A 14384-nucleotide genomic window follows, 5' to 3' on the forward strand; every position below is an offset into this window, starting at 1 on the left:
ACCCTAAACCCTAGCCATATATGCAGTAGCTGGCTGAAGCAGGTGTATACACACTTAAGTCTGCACTATGCAGATAATGCATTATTAAATAAAATTAAAAGATTAATAATTAATTTATTTCGCATTTGCATGCGAAGTAAAAGACTTATGCATGCCATTTATGATATATTACTATCCAAACTCAGAAAGTTTTTAATTAAAAGTGTTTTTCTGTTTTTGCAAAAGGCGGTTTTGTACTTTTCCATTTCGCCGCCTTTTCGGGTGTACAGACACCGCACTCCGCATGCATGCTTTATTATTTATTTATAATTCTTTTCATTTGAGTTCCATTATTCTTTATTTCTATTTATTTTCGATTTTTTGCATGCATAACAATATAATAAATACATTTAATTGCATTTAATTGCATGTAATTGTTTCTAATTGTTTTTATTTCTTAAAATTGCATTAAGTTGCATTTATTTGCATTTTATTGTTTTCAGTTGTTTTCAATTGCATTTAGTTGGAATAAATTGCATTTAATTGTTTTTAATTGCATTTAATTGTTCTTAATTGCATTTAATTCATTAAATTGTTTTTAATTGTTTTTATTCGTTTCATTTTCAAATAAAAAAGTCCGGATACACCGAAAGAAATTCCTCAAGTGTACGTGTACACCTGAACGCTTTTACACGTTTAAACCAATTCAATTTATTTATTTATTTATTTATTTTTTATTTATTTATTTATTATATTATTTATTTTACATTCAATTCACAACAATTCTGCATGCATTTCCGCACTTGAATTGTGAAAGATGGTAATGGATAAATAAATAAATAAAAAATTAAAAATTAACAAATAATAAAAAACTAATTAAACAATAAATAAATAAATAAATAAATAAATAAAATAATAGATAAATGAATAAATAAATAAAATAATAGGTAAATACATAATAAATAATAATAAATAAATAAATAATAAATAAATACTAAACAAATAATAAATGAATATCCTTCAAAGAAGTAGAAGCTCGGACGGAAGAAAAGGCCCTAAGCCTTTTATATTTCTTTTCTTATTTTTAATTTAATTTAATTTAATTTTATTTAATTCAATTTAATTTTATTTCATTTTATTTGATCTTGTTTTATTTTATTTCATTTTATTTTTTATTTAAAAAAAATAATAGCGCGGCGGCCTCGCCAGAGCCACCAGAACCTTCTTTTTAGGGTTTAGGGTTTAGGGTTTAGAGCTCTGGAGGGCTGCGAGACGACGTTAAGGACCAACAGAAGGCCAGTAGACACCGCCTGCAGCAAAAAGCAAAACCCTAAACCCTAAACCCTAAACCCTAAACCCTAGGGTCTGGACCCCTAAACCCTAAGAGCAAGCGAGTTCAACGCAAACTAAGGCGTCTGCAAACTTTAGTTTTTGACTCTGGAACTAGGGTTTAGGGTTTAGGGTTCAGGGTTTAGGGTGCTGCAAAGAAGACACATACAGCGAAAAAAAAAATTAAAATAGAAAGAAAGCCAAGGAAACCACCTTCAAACCCTAAACCCTAAACCCTAAACCCTAAATCCAATAGTAGGGAAAGATAGAAAGGGAATAAATGGCAGTTAAAGGGTGCAGCACATGCTTAGAGTCCTAGGGTTCAGGGTTTAGGGTTTAGGGTTTACGGCAAGTGGCACGCTGCAGATGAGGCCCAAAGGAATCAAGATGAACAGCAGCGGGAGCAGCAGCAGCAGCAGCAAACCCCCAGCAGCAACAAAGCCAGCAGCAGGCAGCAGCAGCAGCGGCAGCAGCAAAACAGTTGCTGCTGCTGCAGCCCGCTGCCATCCGCTGCCGCCCTGCAAACAGCCACAAACCCTAAACCCTCAAACCTAAACCCTAAACCCTAGGCGCAGCACCTTAGACTCAAGGGTTTGAAACGGAACAATTAGGGTTTAGGGATTAGGGTTTAGGGTTTAGCGTCTAGGGTTTACCTGCAGCAACTCAACCAGATTACCCCACAGCATATAAACCCCAAATCCCACAGGCAGCAGCCCGCAAAGCTGCGCGCACACAAAACCCTAAACCCTAAACCCTAGACCCTAAACCCTAAACCCTAGACCCTAAACCCCAAGCCCTAAACCCTGAATCAGGGCTTACTGGAAACAGGCTTGCCACGAGCACGCAAAGGGTCCCTGCAACTGGCACTGCTGCTAGCAGCAAAGATGGGACAACTGGCAGCAAGGCGCGGTGCTGCAGCAGCAGCTGCTGCAGCAGCAGCAGCAGCTGGTGCGTCTTCCCTACTGCTCCATTTACAAGCCGCTTCCAAGGCTGCTGCTGCTGCTGCTGCTGCTCGTCTTGTGGGATGGGCTTATGAGACTGGCCTTGCTCTATGGCCTGTACACATTCCTTCCCTTGCTGCTGCTGCTGCTGCTGTTGCTGCTGCTGCTGCTGCCAAGCGAGTTGGTGCTGCCTAGCCAGTGGAGAGCCCTCTTCGCTGCTTGCTGCTGCTGCTGCTGCTGTGTCTACTGCTGCAGTTGTCTCCGTTTCTTCGGCTGCTGCTGTGTCTGTTTCGGTGTCTGCCTCCGTCGCTGCTGCTGCTTCTCCCGCTGCTGCTGCTGCTTGCCCTGATGCAGCAGCCACTGCCGTTGCTGCTGTCGAGACTGCGGGGCTGCAGCAGCTGTCTCCCGAGTGGTGGGATAGGGGGGCCCCCTTGCCTTCTTTGCTGCTGAAGATTGCTGCTGCTGTCTCGAGAGCAGCAGCGGGCCCTTGCTGCTGCTGCTGCAGCGCGAGCTGCTGCTGCTGCTGCAGCAGCTGGGGGAGCTGTCTCTCGTCGTAGGGATGTTGGTGCAGCTGCCTCTGCTGCTGCGGCTGCCCGTGCGCCAGCGCCTGCTGCTCCTCCTGCAGCAGCGGCTGCTGCTGCTGCTGCTGCTGCTGCTGGTGGCGCTTGTGAGAATGTTTGCTGCGGCTGTTCAAATAAGAATTTCTTCGCTGCCGAAAACTGCGAAGGCCAAACGCGCAAAACTGCCGAACAGCTTCGCCGTCGGAGGGGCTTTTGGGCAGCAGCTGCTTCGGGGAGAGGCTTGCTGCGCTGCGCCGCCGCTGCTGCTGCTGCTGCTGCTGCTGCTGCTGCGGAGGGGGGGGGGAGGGGAGCTGCGGGGGAGGGAAGTAGGAGGCAAGAGAGCCCTTGGAAGCGGGAGGCATCACAGCAGCAGGCTCCATCGTCGGGTGTACAGCCACTTCACACTGCAGCAGCAGCAGCAGCAGCAGCAGCAGCAGCTGCAGCAGCAGCAGGGAGTTTAGCGGAGTTTGACGGAGACTGGGGGACGCACGTGGCTGTCCTTGGAGGCAAAAGATTTATTCTTTTTCTTTTTCCTGTTTTGCCTTTTTCTCCGCAGGGATTTGGAGGAGTTGAAGAAATGAAAAAGAAAAGAAAATAAATTGAAAAGAAACCGAGTTGGGTGGCAGAGGCGAGGGCAGGCTGCAGAGGAAACCCTAAACCCTAAACCCTAAACGCTAAACCCTAGCTGCGTGTTGGACAGACGGGGTTTTTCGACGAAGCACACAGGCGGGAAGCTGTTGGCGCCACGGCGGGCTCTCGCGGCTGTCTTCGTGAATAAAAAGGAAATGAAAAGTTAAATTTAACTTTAATAATTATAAGTTGAAGAAGACTGGGCTTTTTAGGGGGAAAGAGGAAGCGACGAAGGCCTGGTGAGGCTCAGGAGCTTGCGCATATATCCGCTCCTTCCTTCTGTTCTTTCCAGAGTCGACGCTCGAAAGAGAAAATTATTAAATTTAATTAAATTGAAATAGTAAATAGAAGGGAAAACGCGAAAAATAAACTCATTAATTGGATAGGGTCCTCCTGAATTGCCGTTTCTGTCTCGCGCGGCACCTGGGGGGTTGGTTGGTTGCGTCTTGGGGCTGGGGGGCTCCGGGCTACAACTGTTCAAAACCTTCTCCGAAATGCGAATAATGAATTATAAATTCATTTTTAAAACAATTTATTAATTTGAGCCGCAGAAGATGAAAGATCGGCTCGCGGTTTCCGCGCAGCTTCAGGTGTATAGGCAGCTCGACCAGCAAGCGACTCAAGTTCTGCCAACACGTCCGTCACAATTCACATTTTGCAATTTTCAGATTTTCGGATTTGTTTCTTTCGCGCTAAAATAGTGTCTTCTTCTTCTTTTACGGAGAAAATGGAAGAAAGCAAATCCTTTTTGGAAAAAGAAGAAGACTTGGTGGCTGAAGATGAAGACATTTCGTTCCTCTGCCGCTATCGGCGGCAGTTCCAGAGCCTGGCGGCCGAAATGGAACACCTCCGATCTTCGAATTTTCGCAGAAAAAAAGAAGAACTGAAACTCATTTCGGAATTAAATGCATTAAAACGCAAAATAAATGAAGATGGAGTTCAAAAACAAGCTGCTTCCGCGTTTGCTGCTCAGCAGCACGAGGCCGCCGCCAGCAACTGGCGCCGCGACAGCGAACAGCAGCAGCGGGAAATCGCCGAGTTGCGGGTGAAATTTTGCAAATTTTGAATTAAAAGATTTAATTTGAGCTTAATTTGCAGAATTATTTGTTTTTTGCTTTTCTTTTGCGCAATTTGCTGCTCTTCTGCTGCTGCAGGCCGTCTGCGGGGCCCTCAAGCAGGCGCTCGAAGCCGCGCAGCAGCAGCTCGCAGCAGCAGAAATTCAAGTCTTTTCTTTGAAACAAGAAAAAGAAGATTTCAAAATTAAAGAAGACAGAGAGAAAGTGGCAGCAGAAATGATGCAGCAAATAGCCCAGGGCCAGGCCAGCCTCGCGGAGCAGTGTCGAGGCTTGAAGAAGGCGCTGCAGCGTGAGCACTCCCGCTGCTGCTGCTTCTGCTGCTGCTGCAGGTGTTCTTTTTGGTGTCTTTGAACGGGGAGGCCGTTGAGGAGAACTTGGAGCTTCCTCTGTTTTATATTTTCTTTCTTTTGTTATTTCTTCGAGACAGAATTGAAGACGGAGAGAGAAACTGCTGCTGCGGAAAGAGAAGAAATGCGCAGCCGCGTGGAGCTGCTGCAGCAAGCAGCAGATAACTTCGCAGCAGCAAAGGCGCAGCAGCAGCAATCTCTGCAGCTCAAGGAGGCCGAGATCTGCAGAGTACGGAGCCACTAGAGGGCCAGTTTGGCCGATTTAATTCACTTTTAATTTCTGATTTAGTTTTAAATGTTTTCAACTTCAGTTGGAAGCAGAAGTGAAACTCAAAGAACAAGCTGTACGTACAGCCCAAGAGCAAGCCGCGCAGCTGCGGGCGGCGCTGGCGGCGGCGGCGGCGGCGAAGTTGAAGTTGGAAGTAAAGAGAAATGAATTGTTTTGAATTAAACAAAAAATGAATTAAAATTAATTAAAATTAATTAAATTAAATTAAATTAAATAAAACATGCTTGAATCTTTTTAATTCAATTTCTTCGTCCTTCCACTTTCCAGGAGGAGAAGGCGCAGCTCTGGCGGCGGCTCTCGGACTTGGCGGCTCTGGGGTGAGCGAAGCAAAAGAGTCGGAAAATTCAATTAAACATTAAAATATAAATAATAATCATAATTATAATTATAAATATAATTATAAATCTAATTATTATTCAAATTGACACTTTAATTGTGGCAGTTCTCGTTATTTTGAACGGCTTTCAGCGTGGCTGCGGCGGTGAGCACCTGGAGAGCTGCCTATACACCTGAATTCCTTCAAGTTCCGTGCCGATCTTCAGGAAAAGGAATTTCTTTCTTTTTCAGAAAGTGAGAAATAAAAGACAATTTCGAAGCAGCAAATCTCTTTTAATCTTTTTGCTGCAGCAAACGAGCCAGATGCAGCTGTCACAGACAAACAGCAGCAGCAAAAGGAAGCAAGTGCCAACAGCAGCACCGAAAACGCAGACGGCAGCAGCGATGACCCACAAACATGCAGCAGCAGCAGCAACAATAACAGCAATCCCGAAGACAGCAGCAGCAGCAGCAGCAGGATGAACAAGCCCTGGATAGGGTCTAGCAGAGAAGACAAAGAAGCTGCAACGCCAGCAGCAACACTTAATGCTGATGAAAAGCTTTTCAAATTATGCAAATTGAACTCGGCGGCAGCTGGACTGCAGCACAAGTCTGAGTTACGTAAAGAAATGCTGCAAACGGCAGCAGCAGCAGCAACAGCAGCAGCACAAGCAAAGGGAGCAGCAACAGCAGCAGCAGCAATGAATGAAAGCGTCTCTTCTTCCTTTGAAAGTATTGAGTGTTGGGAAGAAAAAGCAAACTTTGCAGTTAACAAATTGTCGGCTGCAGATGTCCTAGCAGTGGACCAAACCACTTGCCACCCAATGCAGCAGCAGCAACAATATGCGCAGCAGCAGCAGCAGCAGCAGCAGCAGCAGCTAGAGCCCGCGGCGAGAACGTCTGGGAGTGGGAACGAGCAGGAAAAAGAGGAAGAGGAGACGCAAAGAGAGGCAGAAAAGGGCAGCAGCAGCAGCAGCAAAGCCAACAGCAGCAGCAGCAGCAGCAGCAGCAAATCAAAGGAGGTCGAAGAAGAAGAGGAAGACAAAACAGAAGCAGCTAACTATAAAGAAGCAGCTGAGCGAGAAGAAGCAGCAGCAGGAGAGGCAACAGACACCTCGGACCCACAGCAGCGCAGCAGCAGGGCACACAAGGCGAGACATGAAGCAGCAGCAGCAGAAGCAGCAGCAGCTGCTGCTGCAGCAGGAGAAGCAGCAGAAGCAGCAGCAGAAGCAGCAGCAGCAAAGGAGAAGGAAGCGAAAAGAAGAAAGTGCTGCAGAGACACCGCAAGGGAGAGTCAAGTCTGGGGAGGAGCAGCGCCGCAGTGAGTAAATATAAATAAAAGAAAAAATTAAAATTAAAATAATAAATAATTAAATATTAAAATTTTGACAATTAAATATACTTTTGTTATTTGCTTCTGGGCTCAGGCTCGAAGAAGAAAGCAAAACGCAAGAAGACCTGCTGCTGCAACACCAGCAGCAGCAGCAGCAGCAGCAGCAGCAGCATGGGGGGGAGGCGGCATTTTTGCCTTCTTCTTTGGACATATCTGGCGACTATTTGCTGAACATGATTGACATTTAAAAATAAAATAAATAAATTGAATTGAATGAAACTAATTAAATTAATTAAATTAATTAAATTAAATTAATTAACTAAACTTCAAATGAATTTCAATTTCAAATCCACAAGAGCCCCAAAGCCCCGGTCGGCTGCGCGCGGCGGCAGTCTTGGCGCATGCAGAAGACTTTCATTTATATTTTCTTTCCCTTTTAATTGCATTTATTTATTTTATTTCATTTTTATTCATTTAGTTTTGTTTTGCTGCTTTGCTGCTCTTTGCTTTTCACTCGGTGCTCCGGCAGCAGCTGCTGCTGCTGCTGCTGCTGCTGCTGCTGCAGCTGCCTGTTGAGTTCTCCCCAGGGTGTCGTTTGAGCCTTCGCTCTTTCCCGTGTCTTTGCTGCTTATCTAAACACTTTCCTCTTGCCGCCACGCGCAGCTTTTAACTCTGATTAAAGGAGCAGCAGCAGCAGCTGCTGCTGCACCAGCAGCAGCAGCAGCAGCAGCGGCGGCGGTTTCCTCGTCGGAGGATCAGCCTTCGGACGTTTCTCAGCGATGGGGGCCCACGAGCATCCCAGGGCGCAGTCTGCTGCAGCAGCAGCAGCAGCAGATGGCGCACCGTGCGCTGCAGCAGCAGCACCCCCCTCCTGCAGCAGCTCGGCCAGCCCAGCAGCAGCAGCAGCAGGAGCAGCAGGAGCAGGAGCTTCTCCGAGCCGCAGCCTCCCGAAAGCTCCCTGCGGTTCCCCGTCTCCCTCCAACGGCGTGAGCAGCAGCAGCAGCAGCAGCGGCATCTGCAGCAGCAGCAGCAGCAGCAGCAGCAGCGTGTGCAGCGGGAGCGTGCTGGTGGTGGGGGCGGGCGGCATCGGCTGCGAGCTGGTGAAAAGTCTGGTGCTGCGGGGCTTTTACCGGATTTTGGTTTTGGACTTGGACTCGATTGACATAACGAATTTGAACCGGCAGTTCTTCTTCAGGCAGCAGCACGTGGGCAGCAGCAAGGCAGCAGTGCTGGCAGCAGCAGCAGCAGGTCTCTTTTCCGCGCAGCAGCTCTCCCGCATTCGCCAGGGGCGTGCTGCTGTTGCTGCTGCTGCTGCTGCGGCGGCCGCGGGCGCCGACCCCCTGGCAGCAGCAGCAGCAGCAGCAGCGGCCGCCAGGGGCGCCCGAGACGCCGCCCTGGACCCCGCGGTCGTCGCCGCAGCAGCAGCAGCAGCAGCAGCGGACCCCGCAGCAGCAGCAGCAGCGGCGGCGGCGGCGCCCGCAGACGCCGAAACACCAGCAGCAGCAGCAGCAGCAGCAGGAGCAGCAGGACTGGTGGACGGGCGCGTGCTGTTCGGAATAGTGGGAGTTTGCTGCAGCATCTTCGAGCCGGAGTTCTCGGTGTCGCTGCTGCGTTCGTTTTGCTGCTGCTTCGGAGCGCTGGACAACCTGCGGGCCCGGCAGCAGCTAAACCGGCTCTGTGCTGCAGCAGCAAAGCCGCTGCTGGAGAGCGGCAGCAGCGGCTACAGCGGGCAGGCGGTGCCGATTGTGGGGGGCAGCACGCTGTGCTTCGACTGCGAGGCGAAGCAGCAGCAGCAGCAGCAGCAGCAGCACTTCGCCGTCTGCACCCTCCGCCAGCAGCCAGACCGCCCCGAACACTGTGCTGCTTGGGCCAAAATGCTGCACGAGTTGCTGTTTGCTGCTGAGGACCCTGCGAACTTGCTGGCGGACTTGAAGCAGGACTTGGACGCACTTTGCTGCTGCAGCAGCAGCAGCAGCAGCAGCGGCAGCGGCAGCGGCAGCGGCAGCGGTGGGGGGGGGTTGGCAGCAGCGGGGGTTCGCGTGATGGAGGAGGTCTTCAGCAAACAAATTAAAGATCTCCTCAAGTTGAAAAAAAACTGGAAAAGTGGAAAAGAGCCCCAGCCACCCCTCATACAACCCCAGCTGCTGCTGCAGTGGTACCAGCAGCAGCAGCAGCAGCAGCAAGGGCAGCAGCAGCAGCAGTGGCAGCAGCCGTCGCCGCACAAGATCTGGTCCGTGGAGGAGTGCCAGAAGATCTTCCTCCGCACCTTCTGCGCACTTATGGAGAGGAAGCAGAGGCTGCTGCAGCAGCAGCAGCAACAGCAGCAGCAGCAGCAGCAGCAGCAGCAGGGGATCCCGTTTGACAAGGACGATGACCTGGCCATGGACTTTGTTGCTGCAGCATCCATCATTCGCATGAACACCTTCCACATACCTCCAAAGGCACGCAGAGACTGCTGCTGCTGCTGCTGCTGCTGTTGTTGTTGCTGTTGGTGCTGCTGCTGGTTGTGGGGACGGAGCTGCAGCAGTTGCTGCTACGGCCTCCGTTGCAGTTGTTGTTACTGCTGTTGCGTGAATGGGGCTGCTGCTGTTGCTACAGTAACTCGCTGCTGCTGCTGCTGCTGCGACGAAGATAATCCAAGGTATTGCTGCTGCTGCTGCTGCTGCTGCTGCTGCAGAACCGATGGGAGCTGCAGGCGATCGTTGGCGCCATCATCCCAGCCATTGCGAGCACAAATGCAATTGTTGCTGCAATGCAGGTAAGAAAACTAGGGTTTAGGGTTTAGGGTTTAGGGTTTAGGGCTGCGCGTAGCTGCGTGCTTGCCGCTGCTGCATGTACGTGCTATTATTGTTGCTGCTGCTGCTGCTGCTGTTGCTGCTGCTGCTGCAGGTCGTAGAGGCGATGCATTTGTTGAGCTTCATGGAGCAGCAGAAGCTGCAGAAGGAGCAGCAGCAGCAGCAGCAGCAGCCAGAGAAGACAGTGCGGGACAGCCTCGCTCGGCAGGTCTCCATCGCCTTAAACCCTAAACCCTAAACCCTAAACCCTAAACTCGTAAATGAGACGAATCTCTTTTGTCGCGCAAGACCTCTTGTGGAAGAAGCCCTGCGCGCGCACCGAGGGCCCGGGCTCCAGGGTTTAGGGTTTAGGGTTTAGGGTTTAGGGTTTAGGGTTTGCGCAGGTGTGGGTGAAGCCGTTCGTGACGGGGAGGAGGAGCGAAGAGTTCGGTTTGCTGCTGCTGCCGGAGGCTTTGGAGGCCCCCAGAAGCAGCTGCTTCGTTTGCCAGCAAATCACAGTCACTGTCAAACTCGCCAGCCTCAAGGTCTGCTGCTGCTGCTGCTGCTGCTGCTGCTGCTGCTGCTGCAGTGCTGCTGCAATGTTGCTGCAATGCTGCTGCTGGTTTTGCTGGTGTTGCTGGTGTTGGTGCTCGTGCTGGTGCTGCTGTTGTTGTTGGTTGCGTTGCTGCTGCTGTTGCTGCTGCTGCTGCTGGTGCAGCTGGGGGTGGGGGTTAGAGACGCGACGCTGCTGCTGTTGCTGCTGTTGCTGCTGCTGCTGCTGCTGCGGGTGGGAGTCGCTGCTGCTGTTGCTGCTGGTGCTGCTGCTGCTGGCGCTGCTGTGCTTTCTCGCTCCGGCGCCGTGCTTCCCGCGCTGTCTGCTGTTCCCCCCACAAACCCTAAACCCTAAACCCTAAACCCTGGAGTGTGGGGCGCGCAGCAGTGGAGTCTGTTGGCCTTCTTGACGAAAGTGCTGCAAAACGGCCTCGGCTGCAACACGCCTTTTCTTGACAGCAGCAAAAACGTAATAGACCCTGAGGAAGCAAAAGCAGACAAAGGCAAGCCCGAGGGTTTGCTGCAGCGACGCGCTTAGGGTTTATGGTTTAGGGTTTAGGGTTTGGGGGGGTTTGAGGGGTGCGAGGCCGGGGTTTGAGGGTTTCAGCAAGGTTTGGGGTTTGAGGGTTCAGGAATTAGGGTTTAAGGGTCTGGGGCCGGGGGTTTAGGGTTTGACTAGCAGGGATCTAGGGTTTAGGGTTTAGGGTTTAGGGTTTGCTGTGGCTGCAGAGTACCGAGAAATGCTGCAGAAAACAAAACTCACTGACGCAGGCCTTTACAGTGGGGCCCTGCTCACTGTGACCGACTTCTCTCAAGTAATTGCTGCTGCTGCTGTGCTGCTGCTGCTGCTGCTGTGCTGCTGTTGCTGCTGTGCTGCTGTTGCTGCTGTTTCTGCTGTTCCCGTTGCATTTGCTGCTGATGTTCTGCTGCTGGTGCTGTTCTGTCTCTGCTGCTGTTGCTGCTAGTTTTGCTGCTGCTGTTGTTATTGCTGGTGCTCGCGTTCTGATGCTGCTGCTGTCGCAGTTGCTGCTGCTGCTGTTACTCTGCTGCTGCTGCTGCTGTTCCTTGCTGCTGCTGCTGCTTCGGCTGCTGGTGTTCATTGCTGCTGCTGCTGCTGCTGCTGGTGCTTTGGTGTCATGCGCGCCCCTCTCTCCTTTTGTTTGCTTCTTCTCTTTCATCTATTTCTTTAATTTAATTTGATTTAATTTAATTAATTTAATTAATTTAATTCAATTTAATTTATTTAATTTATTTGTTTTTAAACAGGGAAACTTCCAGTGCGACCTTCTGCTGCTGGAGGATAAATCCCTCGCCCAAAATTCGGCTGAGGAAGAAGACGCCTTTATAATAACCAAACCTGACAGCAGCAGCAGCAGCAGCAGCAGCGACAGCAGCAGCAGCAGCGGCAGCAGCAGCAGCAGCAGCAGCGACAGCAGCAGCAGCAGCAGGGGCGAAGGGGGAAAGAGAAAAGCGGCGGCGGAGGAGAAAGCAGCAAAGCGGCAGAAGCGGTTCGTTTTACTGCTGCTGGTTTATGAGTTTATTTTTAAAAATTAATTCATTTAATTTATTTTTTATTTGAATTTAAATTATTTTGAATTTAAATTAATTCATTTAGTTCTTTTCTTTATTCTGTCTGCTGCTGCGCAGGGAAGAAGTCGTTATTGACCTCGAGGAGGAGACCGAACAGCAGCAGCAACCAGCAGCAGCAGCAGCAGCAACAGCAGCAGGGACGGAAGAAGTGCTGCTGCTGAGCGACAGCGATTGAGCTGCCAGTGCTGCTACTGGCGAGGAAGCCAGTTAATTAAATAAGAAGCATTAAATTAATTTTAAAGAATTAAATTAATTTAAAAGGATTAAATTAATTTAAAACAAATAATTAAGCGAATTAAAAAAGATAAAACTAAATAGCTGCAAACGACTTTTATTCAATTCCTAAATTCAACATTTCGTCTCCAGATTTGTCGAAGTTGAAGTACCATTTTATCCGATTAAATACTAGTCAGCATGCTGCTGCAGCAGCAGCAGCAGCAGCAGTTGCAGCAGCAGCAGCAACTGCTAAGACGCGCGTGCAGCAGCAGCAGCAACTGCTATGTAGAATGCGCGTGCTGCAGCAGCAGCAGCGGTAGCAGCTGCAGCAACAGCAGCTGCAACAGTAGCAGCTGCAGCAGTAGCAGCTGCAGCAATAGCAGCTGCAGCAGTAGCAACTGCAGCAATAGCAGCTACAGCAGCAATGGCAGCTGCAGCAACAGCTTCTGCAGCAGTAGGAACTGCAGCAGTAGCAGCTGCAGCAGCAACAGCTTCTGCAGCAGCAGCATGTACACAAACGTAAACACATGCGCCGGTCCTCCTTCTGCTGGAGTGTACGTACACCCGCATGCATGCACACGTTCTCTTCATTTTGGGGTGTACGTACACCCGAATGCATGCAGAAGTTCTCTTCATTTTGAGGTGTACGTACACCCGAATGCATGCACGAGTTCGCATTTTTCTGGGGTGTACGTACACCCGAATGCATGCACTTCAGTGGGCTGTACGTACGACCGAAAGCATGCACTTCAGTGGGGTGTACGTACAGCTGAAAGCACGCAGGAGTTGGCATTTTTGTGGGGTGTACGTACACCGGAGTGCATGCGGGACTTCCCTTTTATTGGTTTTGCTGCTGCAGCAAAAAAGTGTTTTGTTTGGAAGGACTTTTGCTGCAGCAGCGTTTCGGCAAAAAGGCAAAAAGCCTCAAATGGACCAAAAATGGCCTTTTGCGTTTTCTGGATTTTTCAAAGACCAAAGAAAGACAGAAGCGAAAAAGAATAAGTAAAAGCCACAGTGAAGACAACACAAAGAATAAACAATAAATAATAATAGACAGTAAATAGTATAAATAATTATAAATAAACAATTAAATAAATAAATAATCAGGACTTGGGGTGGTGGTAGAATGCGTGGAGGAAATGCGGGAAATGAGAAAAAGACGAATTGTGGAGGAAAAAAGAAGAAAATAGAAATGAATAAAATAAAATAAAATAATAAATTGAATTTATAAAGGAGAGAATAAATTGCGTTTATTATATTTGAAAAAATAAATGCAAAAAAGAAATGCATAAGTGCAAACCCCAGCAAATGCGGTGTATGTACAGCTCATATTCATGTTCAACTCCACCAAACCAACACTTCTTTTCACTTTTATTTCTTTTCTTTAAAAAGAATAAAAAATTAATCCAAATTGATTTCATTTTCCACTTCACGCTTCGCCAAACGACTCCCCGCACCCTCTAGCTGCACATGCACCCACAAACCCTAAACCCTAAACCCTGAACCCTAAACCCTAAACCCTAGACCCTGAACCCTCGAATTTCGCCGCGTTTTCGCTGCTTCTTTCTAATTGCATCCCCAATAACCTCTCCTTCTATTTATATTTATTATTTATTATTTATTTAATTTATTTATTTAATCTAATTAATTAATTAATTAATTTATTTATTTATTTCTTACTAAACTGCAGCTGCGTCTTCCAAGGCCTTCACCTCCACCCACATGCGCTCAAACCGCCGGCGGGCAAATCTGAAAACCAAAAAATAAAAAAAGAATTTATCTATTTATTCATTTATTTATCTTTTATTTATTTTTTAAAACTATTTATTTGTTTATTTGTTTGTTTATTTAATTATTTATTTACCGTTAGGATAGGTGGAAGCAAACTGCTGTTTGTTTTGCCTTTCTGGCGATGGTTGTAGCAGAACCCACGAAACCCTAAACCCTAAACCCTAAACCCTAAACCCTGGAATTAGGGTTTGAGGCCTACTCTGCAAAGTCAAATTCCACTACCGAGTGCTTCGCCTGTAGCGAAGCCCATAAGCCTGAGACTCAACACCCAAAGCTGCTGCTGCTGCTGCTGCTGTTGCTGCCGCTGCTGATTCAATGAGGGTTAAGGGTTTAGGGTTTAGCGTTTGACGAAGGGTTTAGGGTTTACCCCAGTACAAATGGGCGACAGCAAAAAACGGCTTAATCTCTTCCAGCAGCTTCTCAACTTGATAATCAAGGTCTGCTGCAGTAGCTGCAGCAGCAGCAGCAGCTGCAGCAGCAGCTGCTGCTACAGCAGCTGGCTCCGGGTTTGCTGCTGCTGCTGCTGCTGCCTGCTGCTGCTGCAGCTGCTGCAAATACACCCGAATGAAAGCCCTCTGGGCAGCAGGCGAGGGGATGCGGCCCCAATCGCACTCAAACCCTAATGCGCGCACAACCAAACCCTAAACCCTAAACCCTAAACC

General features: G+C 48.7%; 3 protein-coding genes across 3 annotated transcripts; 2 read left to right on the forward strand and 1 right to left on the reverse strand.

The window, feature by feature from the left end:
- Positions 1-1214: 1214 nt before the first annotated feature.
- Positions 1215-3189, reverse strand: ETH_00017930 (uncharacterized protein; the record flags this gene model as incomplete). The annotated part of the gene is made up of 4 exons (XM_013373894.1): positions 1215-1289; positions 1656-1826; positions 1962-2030; positions 2128-3189. The coding sequence occupies 4 exons, from the start codon at positions 3187-3189 to the stop codon at positions 1215-1217; spliced, it is 1377 nt and encodes a 458-aa protein (XP_013229348.1).
- Positions 3190-4166: 977 nt separating this feature from the next.
- ETH_00017935 (uncharacterized protein) lies at positions 4167-7047 on the forward strand (the record flags this gene model as incomplete). Its single annotated transcript, XM_013373895.1, has 7 exons — positions 4167-4484; positions 4594-4804; positions 4943-5091; positions 5174-5284; positions 5620-5632; positions 5779-6787; positions 6894-7047. The coding sequence occupies 7 exons, from the start codon at positions 4167-4169 to the stop codon at positions 7045-7047; spliced, it is 1965 nt and encodes a 654-aa protein (XP_013229349.1).
- A 531-nt stretch (positions 7048-7578) lies between these two features.
- ETH_00017940 (ubiquitin-activating enzyme, putative) lies at positions 7579-11890 on the forward strand (the record flags this gene model as incomplete). The annotated part of the gene is made up of 8 exons (XM_013373896.1): positions 7579-9189; positions 9477-9557; positions 9689-9802; positions 9978-10118; positions 10511-10628; positions 10855-10940; positions 11392-11633; positions 11773-11890. The coding sequence occupies 8 exons, from the start codon at positions 7579-7581 to the stop codon at positions 11888-11890; spliced, it is 2511 nt and encodes an 836-aa protein (XP_013229350.1).
- Between the last annotated feature and the right edge of the window lie 2494 nt (positions 11891-14384).

The sequence above is a fragment of the Eimeria tenella genome, genomic scaffold (genome assembly GCF_000499545.2).
Source record: "Eimeria tenella Houghton genomic scaffold, Eth_scaff18, whole genome shotgun sequence".
NCBI classification, from domain to species: domain Eukaryota; phylum Apicomplexa; class Conoidasida; order Eucoccidiorida; family Eimeriidae; genus Eimeria; species Eimeria tenella.